The sequence below is a fragment of the Bubalus kerabau genome, chromosome 11 (genome assembly GCF_029407905.1).
Source record: "Bubalus kerabau isolate K-KA32 ecotype Philippines breed swamp buffalo chromosome 11, PCC_UOA_SB_1v2, whole genome shotgun sequence".
Lineage (NCBI taxonomy): Eukaryota > Metazoa > Chordata > Mammalia > Artiodactyla > Bovidae > Bubalus > Bubalus kerabau.
In genome coordinates, this window is record NC_073634.1 from 41,020,223 (window position 1) to 41,036,962 (window position 16,740).

At 34.7% G+C, this 16,740-nt stretch overlaps 1 protein-coding gene across 2 annotated transcripts in view; it reads right to left on the reverse strand.

The window, feature by feature from the left end:
- Window positions 1–339: 339 nt before the first annotated feature.
- PPP4R3B (protein phosphatase 4 regulatory subunit 3B) overlaps window positions 340–16,740 on the reverse strand; it is a 52,763-nt gene continuing 36,362 nt past the window's right edge. The window contains exons 12-16 of one of the 2 annotated variants that reach the window (XM_055540144.1): window positions 12,555–12,724; window positions 10,554–10,693; window positions 9,990–10,153; window positions 8,359–8,561; window positions 340–2,045 (exon numbers count right to left, since the gene is read on the reverse strand). In XM_055540144.1, the coding sequence (XP_055396119.1) occupies window positions 1,950–2,045; window positions 8,359–8,561; window positions 9,990–10,153; window positions 10,554–10,693; window positions 12,555–12,724 (773 nt within the window). In that variant the 3' untranslated portion in view covers window positions 340–1,949. Of the gene's footprint in view, window positions 2,046–8,358; window positions 8,562–9,989; window positions 10,175–10,553; window positions 10,694–12,554; window positions 12,725–16,740 lie in introns of both variants that reach the window. The other variant, XM_055540143.1, reaches the window with a different exon arrangement.

A 16,740-nucleotide genomic window follows, 5' to 3' on the forward strand; every position in this document is an offset into this window, starting at 1 on the left:
GTAGGAGCTTGATAAAACTTGCTTGAAAGAAAATGTTTTCCTGTAGTAACTTGACTGATGTTTAAGTTCTCCTGAGTCACTTGACTGTTATGAGGTGGAGTTTCCATTATATGCACCTTTAATGAAAGAGGAGCTACTGCCCCCATGCTGTGATCCTTCGGTGCTAGGACTTTAGGACCCAAGGCATACCTTCTCTTAGTATCAGCGATATTTACTGTGAGGTTGGCCTTTGTTTGTTTAGAATTCTTTCATTCAGATTGGTGTTATGACACAGTGGTCTATTAATAAGTATCTATGGAAAACATACTGGCTTTTAAAAAATACTGTAAAATGAACATAACTCAAAATGGAGTTTACTTATACTTACAACAAACCAAACAAAAGCAACAACCATAGAATTACAGGGTCACATTTTAATTCCTGAATTTTACAGGTCAGCATTAATATCACCACATGTATACAAATGGTGTAAAACAAGTACAGTGGTCTTTTTAATACAAAATAAACATCTGTTTTATGGAAAAACTATACTTCATATCTACACAACAGCCCATCCTCCAAACAATAGCCAAAATTAAAATTAACTACAAAATCTCCAAAACAGGGGAAACTGCTTCAGTTTAAGCTATTCCAGGAAAAATGGACCCATAACACATTACAAAGGTGATCTGAAGACTGTAGCTGGAATTACTAATTTTAGTCTTTTTTTTTTTCCCCCAATGTATTATAGTTTGGGGGATGTTTTTCTCACTTCAGCATGATCTCAGATCACAGATGAGCAAACTAACATTAAAATATTTAGTTAACTTGCTGTTCTAAAAATAAAACCTCTTAACTGTTTGCCTCAGTTTATTATTTTAAACTCATTTTCGTACATGGAATGTGCTTTTATTCTTTTAAAAAAAAAAAAAGCAGCTTTCATATTACACCCTTGTTTATGGAAAAGCTTCAGGTGCTGCATACTGACTGACACTGAAGTAACTTCTTGGACCAAAATGGCCTATAGATATTAAATGCCACTTAATTCAGCACTATTCTTTGTATGTTAGTCTTTATAAATTACACCTTAAAACGTGCCTGCAGCTCTGCAGAGAAAACTTTACTAACGAAGTAGAAAGTGACTTTAAAGTATCTTCCACAAAAGATTGTACTGGTAGGCAGTTGAAAACGTTCTGTTCAATATACTTCCGTTTCTAGAGAAAATCACTTTGGAATACTACTGTACTGATTCTTGGCATCTGTTATCTCTAAAAGTGCTGATTTTAAAGTTATAGTAACAAAACTGTCCATTTTAATCCAGCTTGTTTTCATCAAAATACACACTGAAATTTCCTGATGGAGAAAACTCAACATGTGCTGTAACACAGGGTGTATTTCCCTCCAACTACCAATAAGGCTGAATTTCTGTTAGATCTTCAAAGAAATGGTCCCAACAGCTTAACTTCATTTTTTAATGATAGTTGAATGTTTTCCATAAAAGTCAGAGGCAACTGATTAAAAGAACAACATGGCCAGCACCATTATACAAGTAATGTTATTGGGTTTGCAACTGAAGTTTTATAATTGTTTCTAGATCAGAAACCCCCATGGAGCAACCCTGCATTAATAATACCTTACCAACTTTATCCCTTCCCTAAACCATCCCCAAACCTGAGAGTTTCCTTGCTGAGAAGCTACCTCCCAGGTTACTAACTTTTTTTTTTTTTTTTTTTTTTTGACATCCTGAAGGGCAAGTCTCTTGATTACTAGCAAGCGATCAAGTTCCTGGGAAGCCTGTTTTGTTTTTTTTTACAGAACTAAACTCTCCTAGCTGATATACTGAGTGTCTTTTTCTATTCCTTGTATACTTATAAGTTCAAGTGAGAAAGCTTTCTGATTCAGATTTTCAGCTCATTGAACAGTTGCAGCATTTTTGTTCAACCACATGTTGAGGGGCCCCAGTAAATATTTTATGAGCCAAGACGAGGTCTTTTCCTGGGAGATGTTTCTTCCTCTTCCTCTTCCTCTTCATCATCTGGATAATCCACTAAACCAACCAAACTTCCCTAGTGAAGAATAAAAAAAAATTTTAACATGTAACTAAAAATCATTTTTCTAAACTAATCACATTATTATACTTGAAACATTATTTCTGAGTTTGATAAAGGAACTGCTTGATATTACGACCACTTAGTAAGCACAATTGGTGGCATTCTTAAATTACCCTCAACTTTTTTACTTGGCTCAGGATAATCCAGCAAAATTTCACTGTGGAAAATAACTTATCTCCAAATAGCAGGACTCACAAAGAATCATGACATTTGGAGCTGGAAAGACCTTGGAAGTAAACTAGTTCACTTCTCTAATCTTAAACTAGAGAGGATAGCCAGCCAGTGACAAGGAGTCTCCTTTTAGTCTCTGTTCCTCATGTATGTATTTCATCACTAAGTACATATCATTGTTTTTGTTCTGCTTTTGAAAAATACTTAAAAATGGCTGACATAATAAACACATGAAATGGTTTCTAAAAACTAATGACTAAAAAATTGAGGGCTAGCTCTCTCTAACCAAAAGAAAAGGATGTGGTATTTCAGGCATTGGACCTTTCATGAGTAATGGACCCCTTTGAAAATACTATTAAAGCTCTGGATACTTTACCCAGAAAATTATATGTCCTCAGGTATGCATTAATATGAGCCAATCCCATGAAATTTATATACTACATCTAGTTCAAACCCTTAAGATCTCTATAGGATAAACAAATACAACAGAAATAAAGTCATATTTCAAACCTAAGTAGCTTTATACCTAAAGAATCCAGGCATCTGGCATTAACACTTTACCAGAATATAACTGAAGCACTGCAGTATTAATCAACAAAGAGCTCTGAGCAGCTAGAAACAGTTATCAGAAAGTCTGTGAACAAGATAAAACTTATATAGTGAGCATCTTTCTACTTCTCAGCTTGATAACACACACATCTTAATTTGGATAAGCAAGAAGCAGTATGGCTAAATTTAACTTATAAAGCCCTTGGTACAGTGCTTGGTACGTAGTTACTATTTGCTAATTGATATTAGCTACTATTGCCATAATCATCATTTGTTATTTGGTTTCTAGCTAAACAAGTTGGACGAGTGGAGTTAAGAGGTAGAAGACATAATTACAGTACAAAAGGCACCAGTCTGATAGTCACAGGAATGACAGCAAAGCCAAGTTTTAATTCTGCTTTTAATCCTATATATCACAAGGTACACACATTTCAGTTCCAAAAGGTTAACAATTAAAAATAATTTTTGGCATAAGATCAATAAATATTTTGTCTGAAACACTCAGCTACACAATTTTTTAATTTTATCTCTATTATCTATACATATACACACCATAAACTCTGTACATTTAAAAATCATGTTTAGCATACAGAAAGAATAAAGATACAAAATAAATATTGGAAGTAAAAGGAACTATAAATCCACAGATGCATACTGTGAAGAATTTGATAGGTTCCAGACTTTTCATATACAACTATAAATGTTGTTTTTGAATAAATTATCAGCTTTCAATGTTAGTACACAAAGTTCTATATCATTCTTTTAAATTCTAGTATTCCATGGTACGGATACATCACCAAAGTTAAATTCCTTGTTGGATTGCTTTCCCAGGGATTATACTCTCTTTAAAATTTTTTATTTGACAATATATCAACAAAGACCAAAAAGGAAATGAGAAAACAGCAGATGAAAGATGTCAAGGCATTTTTGAAAAAGAAATCAGAGAGGCAAAACAACTCATTTTTACTGGAGAACAAAGTCAAGAAAGAAGTATTTCAGGAGAAGATAGAAATGAGAAGGAAGCAAACTGATTCATCTTAACCCCAGAAAAGAGTAGAAAGAAAGAGTACTAAAATACTAGGGAAAGCAGGGAAGATAAAGATAGTTAATGGTGGAGTCAGTGAAACAGACAACTGAGTCCTCAATTCTATATTTCATTCCCCTACTGCATGCCCACCCCCACCATGAGATCTCCCACCAGGAGATTCCAGCTCACCAACCAACAACAACCATAAGAGGAGCCAGAAATGTTCTGCATTTCAGGACTTCAGACACAGTGAAGGGCAGGTAGGGTAAGGTGCCAGGGTGAAAAGGGACAAATTCTTTTACATAAACATGTTTTAAATGAAATCAGAATGTTTTCTAATACCATATACAAAAATAAACTCGAAATGGATTAAAGACCTAAAGTCACTCAGGTGTGTCCTACTCTTTGTGACCCCATGGACTATAGCCCACCAGGCTCCTCCATCCATGGGATCCTCTAGGCAAGAATACTGGAGTGGGTTGCCATTTCCTTCTCCAGGGGATCTTCCTGACCCAGGGATCGAACCCAGGTCTCCCATAATGCAGGCAGACGCTTTAACCTCTGAGCCACCAGGGAAGCAAAGACCTAAATGTAAGGCCAAATACTATAAAACTCCTAGACAAAAACAAAGGCAGACTACTCTATGACATTATTTTTTTGGATCAGTTTCCTAAAACAAAGCAATAATAGACAAATGGGACCTAATTAAACTTAAAAGCTTTTGCAAAGCAAAGATGAAAAGACAACTTATTGAATGGGAGAAAATATTTGTAAATGATATGTACGACCAGTAAGGGGTTAAAATCCAAAATTAATAAACTGTTCAAGGCAACATAAAAAAAAACCCACCCTATTAAAAATTGGGCAGAAGATCTAAATAGACACTTCTCCAAAGAAGACATACAGATGGCGAACAGGCACATGAAAAGATGCTCAATGCTGTTAATTATTAGAGAAATGCAAATCAAAACTATAATGAGATATTACCTCCTCTGGTCAGAATGGCCATCATCAAAAAAAGTCTACACATAATAAATGCTAGAGAGGGCGTGGAGAAAAAGGAACCCGCTTACGGTATTGGTGGTAATGTAAATTGGTGCAGCCACTATGGAGAACAGTACGGAGGGGTTCCTTAAAAAACCAGAGTTACCATATGATACAGTAATCGCACTCCTGGGCATATATTCTGACAAACTGCACCCCAATGTTCAGAGCAGTACAATTTACAATAGGCAAGACATGGAAGCAACCTAAGTATCCATCAATGGATGAATGGATAAAGAAAATGTGGTATACATACACAGTGGTATATTAATCAGCTATAAAAAAGAATGAAATAATGCCATTTGCAGCAACATGGATAGACCTAGAGATTATCATATGAAATGAAATCAGAAAAACCAACATGGTATTGCTTATACATGGAATCTAGAAAGAACGATACAAATGAACTTATTTACAAAACAGAAACAGACTCACAGACATAGAAAATTATGATCACCAAAGGGGAAAGGGAGGAGGGAGAGGATAAATTAGAGGAGTTTGGGATTAACATATACACAATACTATATGTAAAACAGATAGCCAACAAGGACCTACTGTATAGCACAGGGAGTATATTCAGTATCTTGTAATAACTTATAATGGAAAACAATCTAAAAAAGAACTTATCTATCTCTGAATCAATTTTCTGGACACCTGAAAAACGATGGTAAAATGGTTAAAGGACCATTGGTGATAAAGAATTTGCCTTCACTTAGAAATGTGGTCAGTTTATTGAAAAAAGGTTGAGAGCCAATATAACTACTGCTTTACTCTGTGAGCTCCTATCTTGCTCAATATCAAATTTTTGTGATAGTCTTGAGTGACTGAACAATTAGTTTGTTTTCTAAGAACAACTGCTATTTTTCTACCTGTTCCCCCCAAAAATGTAGATCAAATGTATTTGGCAATCTGCTATTAGTGTCATAAGGGTAAAATAAGCATTTGTGCTTGCACTTGATTTTGCTTGTTCATAAATAAAAAATTATCTGGAAGGATAATAAACTGAAAACTCAGGGAGACAACGCAAAGAATAGAACCATTAAAAAAAATGAATAAATGGAGAGAAAAATTATAAGATAAATTAACAAGGCACAATATCTAAACAAAAAGTTATAGTGAAAGAATATAAAGTGTCCCAAAACTAAAGGTCATGACTTTTAATTGAGAAAGCCCAAAGTATTTCATTTTTAAGTTTCAGGATACAGGGATAAAACCCCAAATGCTTCCAAGAAAGACAAATTAAATTCACACACAAAGAATTAGGAATAAGAATGTCTCTGGATTTCTTGGCAGCAATAACTTCAAATTTTTGGAAGAAAATTATTTCTAATTTGGTTCCTTCTACATTCAGTTAAACTGTCAATCAAGTATGGGGATACAATAATGACATCTTCCTACATGCCAGGTCTTATACTTTATCTCTCATGGAATCCTTTTCTCAGGAAACAGAGAGGGTACGCTCCAATAAATGAAATGGAAAATCAAGAAAGAGAACAGAGACTTGAGATCCAGGAAACAGTCAATGTAAGAAAAAAAGAAAGGCAAAGGAAGTATTAGGGTGATGGCAGAGGCAGCCTTAAGACAACAGCTGTGCAGCAAGTCTAGATAGCAACCAATTCAGGCTGGGACAAGATGGGAGTCTTCAAGAGAGACATCTCCAAGGAAGAGACTATGTGGAAACTAACTTGAGAGGTACTGAAACAATGAGTAAGAGGCACATAACTGTTGCAACGAATGAAAAAATGGTGGCAATTATTTAAAAAAAGTTACAAAGCAAAATACACTATAGAAAACAGCAGGAAAAAAATTAATAAAAATATTTACATTGTTATAGCTATAAGATTATCAAATATTGTTTTAACCAAAAATTGTGATACAGAGAATAATAAGGGTGAGGATGTGGTAAGGAGTGGTAAAATAATATGGCAGTATTAGCACACTGTTTAGAAATAAAATAAACAGGTATTAATAGAAGATAGCCAAGCGTTTTCTGTGGAGAGGAAAAGAGGACTGTTTTTTCCTCAATAATTTTAATACTATTTGCCTTTTAAAAGCAAGTACATGTATTACTTTGACTTAAAAAAAAATAGCTAGTATATATTGAGTTGTGCCAAATAGTGTTCTAAGCTCTTTACATATATTAAATAATTTAATCTTCACAACAAACTGATAAAGGAGGTACTGATTTATTCCTATTTAAAATGAGAAAACTAAAGCCTGGAGAGATTAAACAGATAAAAAGAGGCAGAGTCAAGATCTGAATCCAAACAATATAATATTCTTAATATAGTGTCACAATAATACACTAAATTGTCCTATCAAAAAAATGAAAACTTAAAAATTCTTGTTCCCTAATATAAACTGTGTTTTACAAAACAGAAGAATCCCATTGAAAATGCAATTTCTGTGACATTTAGTTAAGAACCCACCTTGCTACAAACACTTAAGAAAGATTCTACATTTTTGTAAAAAAAAAAAAAACTCATACTTGTATTTTGTGTTTAAAACGAGCTTGACGTCAGTTAGGTTTTTGACTATGGCCTTCTCTTGTCCTTCTACCCTTATACTAAAGTTGTCCTATATTTATGCCTTTTTATTTTTAAGCCACTCCTTTTTGCGGAAAAGTATATTTTTACATATAATGATAATGTAAAGGAAATAAAAACATTTTATATACAATTTAAACTATTTTACATAAAAAAGGTAACCAGTGGGAAATACATTTGCTCTGTGAATGACAAAAAGGTTATTAATAATATTCTTAAAGACTCACTCACTAAAATAACAAACCAATTAAAAAAAGGCAAGACTATGAAGAGACAATTAACAGAAGAGCAAATCAAAAAGGCTAATATTCAACTTCACTAGTAACAAAAGACACCACTGGGGAATGAGATATATATTAATACTGTTTCTGCTACTGAATAATAAATATTAAAAATCATTAAAATAACACTGCCAAAGCGGCAGTGAGCCAAGCACACTCATACAATGCTTATGGTAACTAACTGGTATAGTCTTTCTGGAGAGGAATTTGACAATATGTTCAAAAACATTTTTACTCATTTATCCAAGAAAATAATTTAAAATGCAACAGCAGCAGTAGTCAGTGAAATATCGGAATCGACTTATGTGCTCCCAAGTACTGGTGGGGGGAGGGGATGCTTACAAATACTATGATACAGCTAAATAAAATGAAATTCTAGTCATCAACAATGTTTTAATAACATAGAAAAATTCTTATAACAAATAAAAGCAGGATACAAAACTGTGCTTATACAAAGACCACAACTGTGTCAGATAAACCCACACACCTAAAGAACAGTCAGATGTTAACAGTCATTTTCTTATGACAATGTGTGCAACTTTTTTTCTTCTTTGAAATTATTTTAATTCCAATTTTTCTTCAGGAAACATGAAATAATTTTACAGATGAAAACAGCAAAGTTTGTTTGTGTGTAGAGCAGTTTCACATACCTTGGTGGCTGTTACGGATGTGGCCAAGTTTGTAGTTTTGGAAGAGGATCCATTAGAACTTGCTGGTGGTGTCTGAGCCACTACAGATTTGCTGCTTGTACTGTTTGTTCCATTAGCAGCACTGGTGGAGTGGGAGAAAGTAAATTTGAAGCCACCAGAAGATGTCCTTTTTGGAAGGTTTTCCTTATCTTCACTTTCCTTTGCTAAAGCAAACATAAATATTTGAATCTTTGTTGGTAAATATTGCTAAGTCAAAGCATCTGAAAAGAACAATAATTTAAAACTTTTGCTTTTTTGTAAGAACTAAGAGGGCAGAGCATGATGAGTACAGTGATACGTCTTCATTAGCTGTCATCTTAGAAATCCCAGGGTTAGAAAAGACCTTAAGAATCAGGTAACTGATTAACCACCCTACCCTGGAATTCTCCACTGCTCTAACTAGGACCCTCCCAAGGTCTCACTTGCTGTCTCTTTTTTTTGTCTCTCTAAAGCATCCACTCACTGAATCTATACTTCCATACTCATGAAAACCTAATAATCTCTCTCACAGTCAAAAATGCCTAAAGAAAATGATTATGATCATGCTTATTTATTTTCTGAATATTCCAGATTCCTTTATCTGTTTCCTTTATGACAAGGGTGTCTACTATCTTTTAACATCTGGCTGCTACTATTTTTATATATGATTCTTATGTAGTACTTCAGGTATTGCCTCACTGCCTCTTTTGACAGTAGTCAGGGCAGTGGGTGTAATGAGTAAAGAAAGAATTTGGCTACCAAAAGGTACCTGTTTCTTAGGACATTTTCACAGGTTATTTGCTCCCCCAGGCTGAAGTAAACAGAACTTAGCAGTGAGTAGAAAATGAGTGAGGCTGGTAAGAAGAATTTCAAGGAAAATGTAGTAAGAAATTAATGAAACACTAACTCATGAGAAATGCCTTAAGAAAAATCTAACATTCAAAATCACAAACTTACTAAAGCCTAGGAAGTGCTTTTGCCCTTCAAGATATAACTTTTTTGAAACATTTAAATGATATATGCAGTGTGGTACTATCTAACAGTGATAATTTCTCAAGTCATAGAATTAAAAGTGATTGCTTCTTTTGAAAAACACTAGTAAGATCTTAGTTTTACAGACAAGCATATTTGAAAGACAGGAAATTTTACTATTACTTTCCCTCTCGACATTTTATCTTTATGAAAGTTTTACTAACAATTAAAAAACTTCAAAGAGCAAAGTACTTCTCTCTTTAAGCTTAGTTTCCTCAGCTGTAAATGACAGAGTGCACTGGAAAGTTTCTTTGGATCTCTATCATTATTGGAGACTTCAGTATAAACATAAAGCCATAACTGTTCACAGAAGGCAAAGTATAAACAGACAATGCAATTTCTAAATAGCAAATGAAGAGCAATCACAAAAGAGCAAGTTTCAAGAAAAATATTTTAAACATGAGAAATGTTTTGAAACATCAGATTTAAAAAAAGTGATAATTTTATTTAAAAGGTTTTTATTTAGCATAAAATTCATGCCTTTCATGCTTTATAAACTGTGATCACAACCTCACAAGCAACTATATAATTTCTATACTAAATAAGAGAATGAGCGAATCAAAAATTCAACACTTTAATACCTTTTTTAGTCTCCATGAATTTTTCATAACTATCTGGAAAATCATCTTCTGCCTTAGATTTTTCCACTGGTGCAACAACTGTTTTTCCTTCCTCCTCATCATCTTCATTAAACCACATTTCTTCATCCTCTTCCAACGCCTTTGCATCTCTGCGAAATCTGTTACTACGTAATATAGATGGTACACTGTAAGAAATATATCACAAGTATTGAGTAACGACTTAAAATTCCTGACCAGTTTAAATGAGAATAAATACGTATAACCAAGAGGAGATGAAATAATTTTAACTGAGTATAACTTATAACCAGTTGTGAAAGAATATGTAACCAGAGAACACTCCAAGGATATTTGTACACTAACCTAAAAATTTATCTTGAGTTAAGATATGAAGCAGTAATTTTTTATATAAAGGATTCAGGGCAGGGAGAACAGCCTACCCTCCTAAACAACCCTGTATTTTCTAATGATAGGAAATTCCTGGGTAAATTTCATATGTAAGATCAAACTACATATGGCTTTGGACATAATTTTATAGGTTATAAATGTAATATACTTAAAAAATACCTGTTCAGTTTCTGATTTTGTCTGTCTTTTTCTTGCTCATATTTAGTCTTCAATCCTTTGAATGTCTGAACATATTCAATCGATTCAAGTGCTTTGTAAAAGTTTTCAACTATATGTGCAGTAAGAGACTTGATATCTTCCTGTATAAGCACAAAATTTATATTTCAAATATAATACAATACTTGCTAGAAGAAAAACTTAAAAAAATTTCTTTTATAGTTCCAAAACTGATTGAAAAAAAGGTTTTTCAAATCACCTTCCAAAAATAAATGTCCTAGTTTCTTTATACATGAGCCAGGATTCCAAAGAAAACTTGGGAAAAAAAGAAGCAATTCCCTGAAGCCCTTCTGGGAGACTATATAGAACATTTGAAACATAAATGTATTTACTTTATATCACCTATTTATTTTTTGCATTTACATAATAGTACTTTACAACTTAAAATAAGCACTTTCACATACAATTTCACTTGACTCTCATAACAATTCTATGAAATAGGCTTTATTATCCCTATTTTACAGAAAGGGAAAATTGAGGCTATGAGAGACTAGATGGCCTGATCAAGAGTGCATACCTAGTTAGAAAGCAGATTTTGAAATTATATTTTCAAAAAACACTGAAAAATGTTATTTAATGACTCCTTGCTTAACTATCAAAGCAAGATAAGTCTTACTAAAAAATAAACAGATTCCTCCAACTATATCACATACACATATCTGATAAAACAACTTGACTTCCTCCTGTGTATTTCCAGTTCTCTAGACCAACAGTAATAAATTCTAAATTCTTAATGAATGATTTTAAGCGATCAATGCAGATGCCATGGTGAAAAGCAGGCTCATTATTAAAAACAGGTTGTGATCCAGGACTAAAGTATACATGCGGTTTCTTTAAAAATAAACCATAATCTGACTTTAAGTCTTTAAACTAGTTCCCCTGAATATCTGAATCAAAAAATATATTGCAGGAAAAAAAGCTAAGTCTTGGGATTCAAAGTGTATTTATCAACCACTCAAAATTATTTTCAGAAAAACAAATTCAATCATAGGAATAGGGATGGCATTATGAACCCTACACTTCATTTGATCTGTATCTCAACAAAAATTTTAAAGGAAAAAATATAAAAATTAATCTCTAACTCACAGAACAGTGCACTGTGAACCTGGGTTCAGAAAGTTGGTGAGCTAATTAACTATTTTCCCTTTTTTCTAAGGCTAGTACTTCTATCTTCTTCATCCTTTTTGCAAACTATACTCATAGCAAATGACTACTCTAAGAAAAAGTCTGCCAAATAATGTTGACATGAGAATAGTGTGTCATCAGTTCAAATTTGACCTGCAAGAAACAAAAGTAATTTCTAGCTTTGATTTTCTTTTTTCAAGTTCTTTCTGATCATGTGGCCATGTCTGCCAGTGGAATCATTTCACTGTGTGGGACAGGGTAAATCTACTGTACCAGTTCTTCAGTTTTCATCTTATCTCTGCTATTCACATAGAGCTTTCTCTAGATCTTTTATGACAATTCTTTCGTTGCCCGAGACTGAGCTGCACCGTATCTTCAAGCCCTGACTGTGCTCCTAAACAAATGAATGCATTTGAATAGGTCAGCTAATCACTTGGGTGTCTCAAGCCCTCATCAATAAAATAAGGCAGTTGGAATAGTTCACGTAACAGTCTCTTCAACTTAAAATTCCATCATAACATCCTACCTTTTATGCATCTTGTATTAATGTCTACCAAGGGAATTATTTTCAACTTTTCTATTCATTTTTATCACTACCCTTACAATAGATCACAGAGATCATATGAATGGCATGCCAGAGTGAAACATCCACATATGCTAAATATCCCGAGCCATTTAGCTGCACCCCTCCCCCCAAAAAAGAAACTGAGAAGAATATAGAGTAAACATGATTTAAAATACTATGATGAATTTCACAATATAAAATATTAACATCACTAAACATATATTTTTACTAAGAATCTTTTAATATAAACTTACCACTCTTATAAATTCAAATAACTCAATAACAGCTGAATTCAATAGATTGTACCGAGTTCCATTATCCAGAAGAGCATTTACAACTGGCTCAAAAAGATTTCCCTTGGTGATGTAACGATTGTAAAATTCATCTTTAAGGCCAATTATTCGCCTCATAAAACGGAGAGCACCTAATTAAAAAAAATACAGGGAATAAGTGGATAATCTAATGTTAATTATTGTACAGTATTTCTACATAAAGAAATGTGTATGTTCATCTAAGGTAAAAAGCAAAACTACATTAAAAATAATTGGGTTTTGAGAAAAACAGAATTAAGGAAAGACCACTCAAAACTTGTAAAACTTACATAGGGAGCTAACAAAATGCCAACAACTGGTAGGCAGAGAGCTACAAGGCAGAGAGATTAGAAAATACACAAAACCCACACAATACAAATGCTGGCACTATTTAGAGCAGTGCTGGTAGACATGAGACAATATAGTGAAGGCAGCTTAGAATCAGCAAGGGCTGTCATTAGGAAGGGCACAAGAATGGTGCAACCTGCCAAAAGCCAAGACTTCCTTAACTCTTTGTGGGACAGGGGGGAGAAGGGAGTCAGGGAAGCTTTGGAAGTAGGTGCTTCTTTTAAATTTTCTGAAAATACAGCCAAAGGTGCTCCTGTTAACTGTATACAGGAGAGCTAAGGGGTTGCTTTACTTTTCTGGTGAAGGCTATTCCAGTTTTCTTTGCCTTGGGAAAATCATCTGTGAATCAACACTACCTCTAGATTATAATAAGCTGTTTAACCTTTGGTAAACATGTACTATGGCAGATCAGACTGTATTTGTAAAAGAGTGACAGAGTAATAAATAAGCAGTATAATTTGGCTTTTCACATTTTAGAATATTGAAATGAAAATTTCCCTTTAACTAGTCTTTTCCCTGGTTAAATAAAGCTAAACAAATTTAGCAATATTACTAAAACTTTGATGAAACACAACTGATTTCAATCCCTTATTTTTATGTTTGTTTATCTTTTAACTTATAACCTCTCTCCTAGGTAGCTTAATTTATTCTATAGATACCACTAAGCCACATCCTTTAAAACACAAAGCTTCTGATTTTCTAAGTTAGTCTCATTACAAACCCTCATTCACAGATGGAAGTTACTAAAAGAAGAAGTTGTGTCTATCGAAAGAGGTTCTAAATATTATCTGAAAATAAAACAGAAATAGGCCACATAAGGTATGAATGTGTGATCACTGTAACACTTAAAACAGGTGTGGACAGAAGTGCTAGACTTAAAACATCACCTCTTTTTTATAGAAGGGTAAGAACTAGTTTATTCAGGATTAAAAAGATTGAAGTACTGGCAAAGACCTGAGGAAACAGGCAATTTCATATGTTGCTGGTGAATGAACACGCACACAAAGCTATTAAAACAGCATGTTTATAATAACTGAAATGTTAATGCAATATAAACATTTAAATACTGGATATTCATTCAATTATGATATATCCATTTAAATAGGACCAATAAGCAGTCATTTCAGAAGGGACTATTTATAGAAAGCCATACAGGAAAATCTAGCATGAGAACATCAATTCTTTCAAAATATAAAGGTTTAATGTAACTCTAATCAGGATGAACTGGATAAAGTTATTTTTAAGTTGCTGTGGAAGAACAAATGTCTAAGAACCAAGAAAATTATGAAAAAGAAAACAGAAGAGGTGCTAAGCAGATATTAAACTTTATACCAGAGATACTATAATGACAAAATAAACATTCTCATTCATTTTATCTTGTGAAATAAAAGGACAGATGATTCAGACATAAGACAAATGTATACGGTAACATTATGTATCAAAAGTATTTTAATTCAGTAAGGAAAATATAGTTTATTTAATAAGGTGTTAGAAAAAGCTAGGGGAATTCCCTAGTGGTTTAGTGCTTAAGACTCCATACTCCTGGGCTTCCCTGGTGGCTCAGATGGTAAAGGATCTGCCTTCAAGGCAGGAGACATGGGTTCGATCCCTGGATTGGAGAGATTTCCTGGAGAAGGAAATGGCAACCCATTCAGGTATTTTTGCCTGGAAAACCCCATGAATAGAGAAGCCTGGTGGACTACCATCCAGGGGTTGCAAAGAGTTGGACACAACTGAGCACATGTGCAGGAGACTCTGATTTGATCCCTGATGGGGAAGATTCCATGTGCCCTGGAGCAACTAAGCCTGTGTGCCACAACTATGGAGCCTATGCTCCACAGCCCTGGAACTGAAACTACTGAGCCCATATGTCACAACTACTGAAGTCTGTGGGTCCTAGAGCCCATGTTCCACAATAAGAGAAGCCATTGCAATGAGAAGCCTGAACAAGGCAACTAGAGAGTAGCTGCCACTCCCTGCAATTAGAGAAAAGCCCCTGCAACAGTGAAGACCCAGCACAGCCAAAAAAAAAAAATAAAAAATAAAAAATCAAATTATTAAAAAACAAAATAAAACTCCACACTCCCAATACAGGGGACTATCCCTGCCTGTCCAGGGAACTAAGATCCCACATACTAAAGAGGCGTGGCAAAAAAAAAAAAAAAAAAGAAAAAAACAAACATATTAGAAGAAAATCAAGGAGTATATTTGTATAAACTTAGGACATAGAAGCGGAGAAGGCAATGGCACCCCACTCCAGTACTTTTGCCTGGAAAATCCCATGGACGGAGGAGCCTGGTAGGCTGCAGTCCATGGGGTCGCTGAGGGTCAGACACGACTGAGCGACTTCACTTTCACTTTTCACTCTCATGCATTGGAGAAGGAAATGGCAACCCACTCCAGTGTTCTTGCCTGGAGAATCCCAGGGACGGGGAAGCCTGGTGGGCTGCCGTCTATGGGGTTGCACAGAGTTGGACACGACTGAAGTGACTTAGCAGCAGCAGGACATAGAAGACTTTAAGCAAGACAAAAAACCCATAAAGACATATTTGTCATCATCAAGAATTTTACAGCAATTATATGGAAAACAATGCCACAAGTCAAGGTAAAGACAAATGAGACGGGACATTTTGTTCCCCAAAATGTGATAAATTGCCAATATCTCTAATATATAAGAGCTCTAAGAAAAAGATAATAGGCAATTCAGAGCAGATAAAATACAAAAACACTAAAATGTGAAAAGATGGTATCAAGGAAAATACAAATTAAAACACAAACAGAATACATTTTCCATCATCAGCTGGATAACATTTTAAAAAGCAGTCACATTGAGTGCTGTTCAATGAATGCATTTTTCACGTCAGGTGCCTCAACCTTTGGAGAAAGTAATCTGGAGGCTATTATGTTAAATTAAAATTGAAAAAGGATATATTAAAAATATAGTAACTTTTGCCCTGGCAATACCAATACTGGGGATCTACACTGGAAATAAACCAGTAAAGATTTATGTACTAGGCTAATTACTACATTATTATTTGGAATGGCAAAATACACAAACAATCTTGTAATCCATGTAGCTGAGAATGGTAGACTAACTTGTGGAAGAGCCACTTTATGAACTGTTACTCAGCTATGTTTAGGAAAAATATTAGTTCACGCCATATCCAATGTCTCTGCTTTTCAATATGCTATCTGCTGCTGCTAAGTCACTTCAGTCATGTCCGACTCTGTGTGACCCCATAGACGGCAGCTCACCAGGCTCCCCTGTCCCTGGGATTCTCCAGGGAAGAACACTGGAGTGGGTTGCCATTTCCTTCTTCAACACATGAAAGTGAAAAGTGAAAGTGAAGTCGCTTAGTCGTGTCCGACCCTTAGCATGGACTGCAGCCTACCAGGCTCCTCCATCCATGGGATTTTCCAGGCATGAGTACTGGAGTGGGGTGCCATTGCCTTCTCCGAATATGCTATCTAGGTTGGTCATAACTTTTCTTCCAAGGAGTAAGCGTCTTTTAATTTCATGGCTGCAGTCACCATCTGCAGTGATTTTGGAGCCCCCCAAAAATAAAGTCTGACACTGTTTCCACCGTTTCCCCATCTATTTCCCATGAAGTGATGGGACCAGATGCCATGATCTTCATTGTCTGAATGTTGAGCTTTAAGGACGTGAGTCTGAGTGAACTCCGGGAGTTGGTGATGGACAGGGAGGACTGGCGTGCTGCGATTCGTGGGGTCGCAAAGAGTCGGACACAACTGAGTGACTGAACTGAACTGATATCCAGTG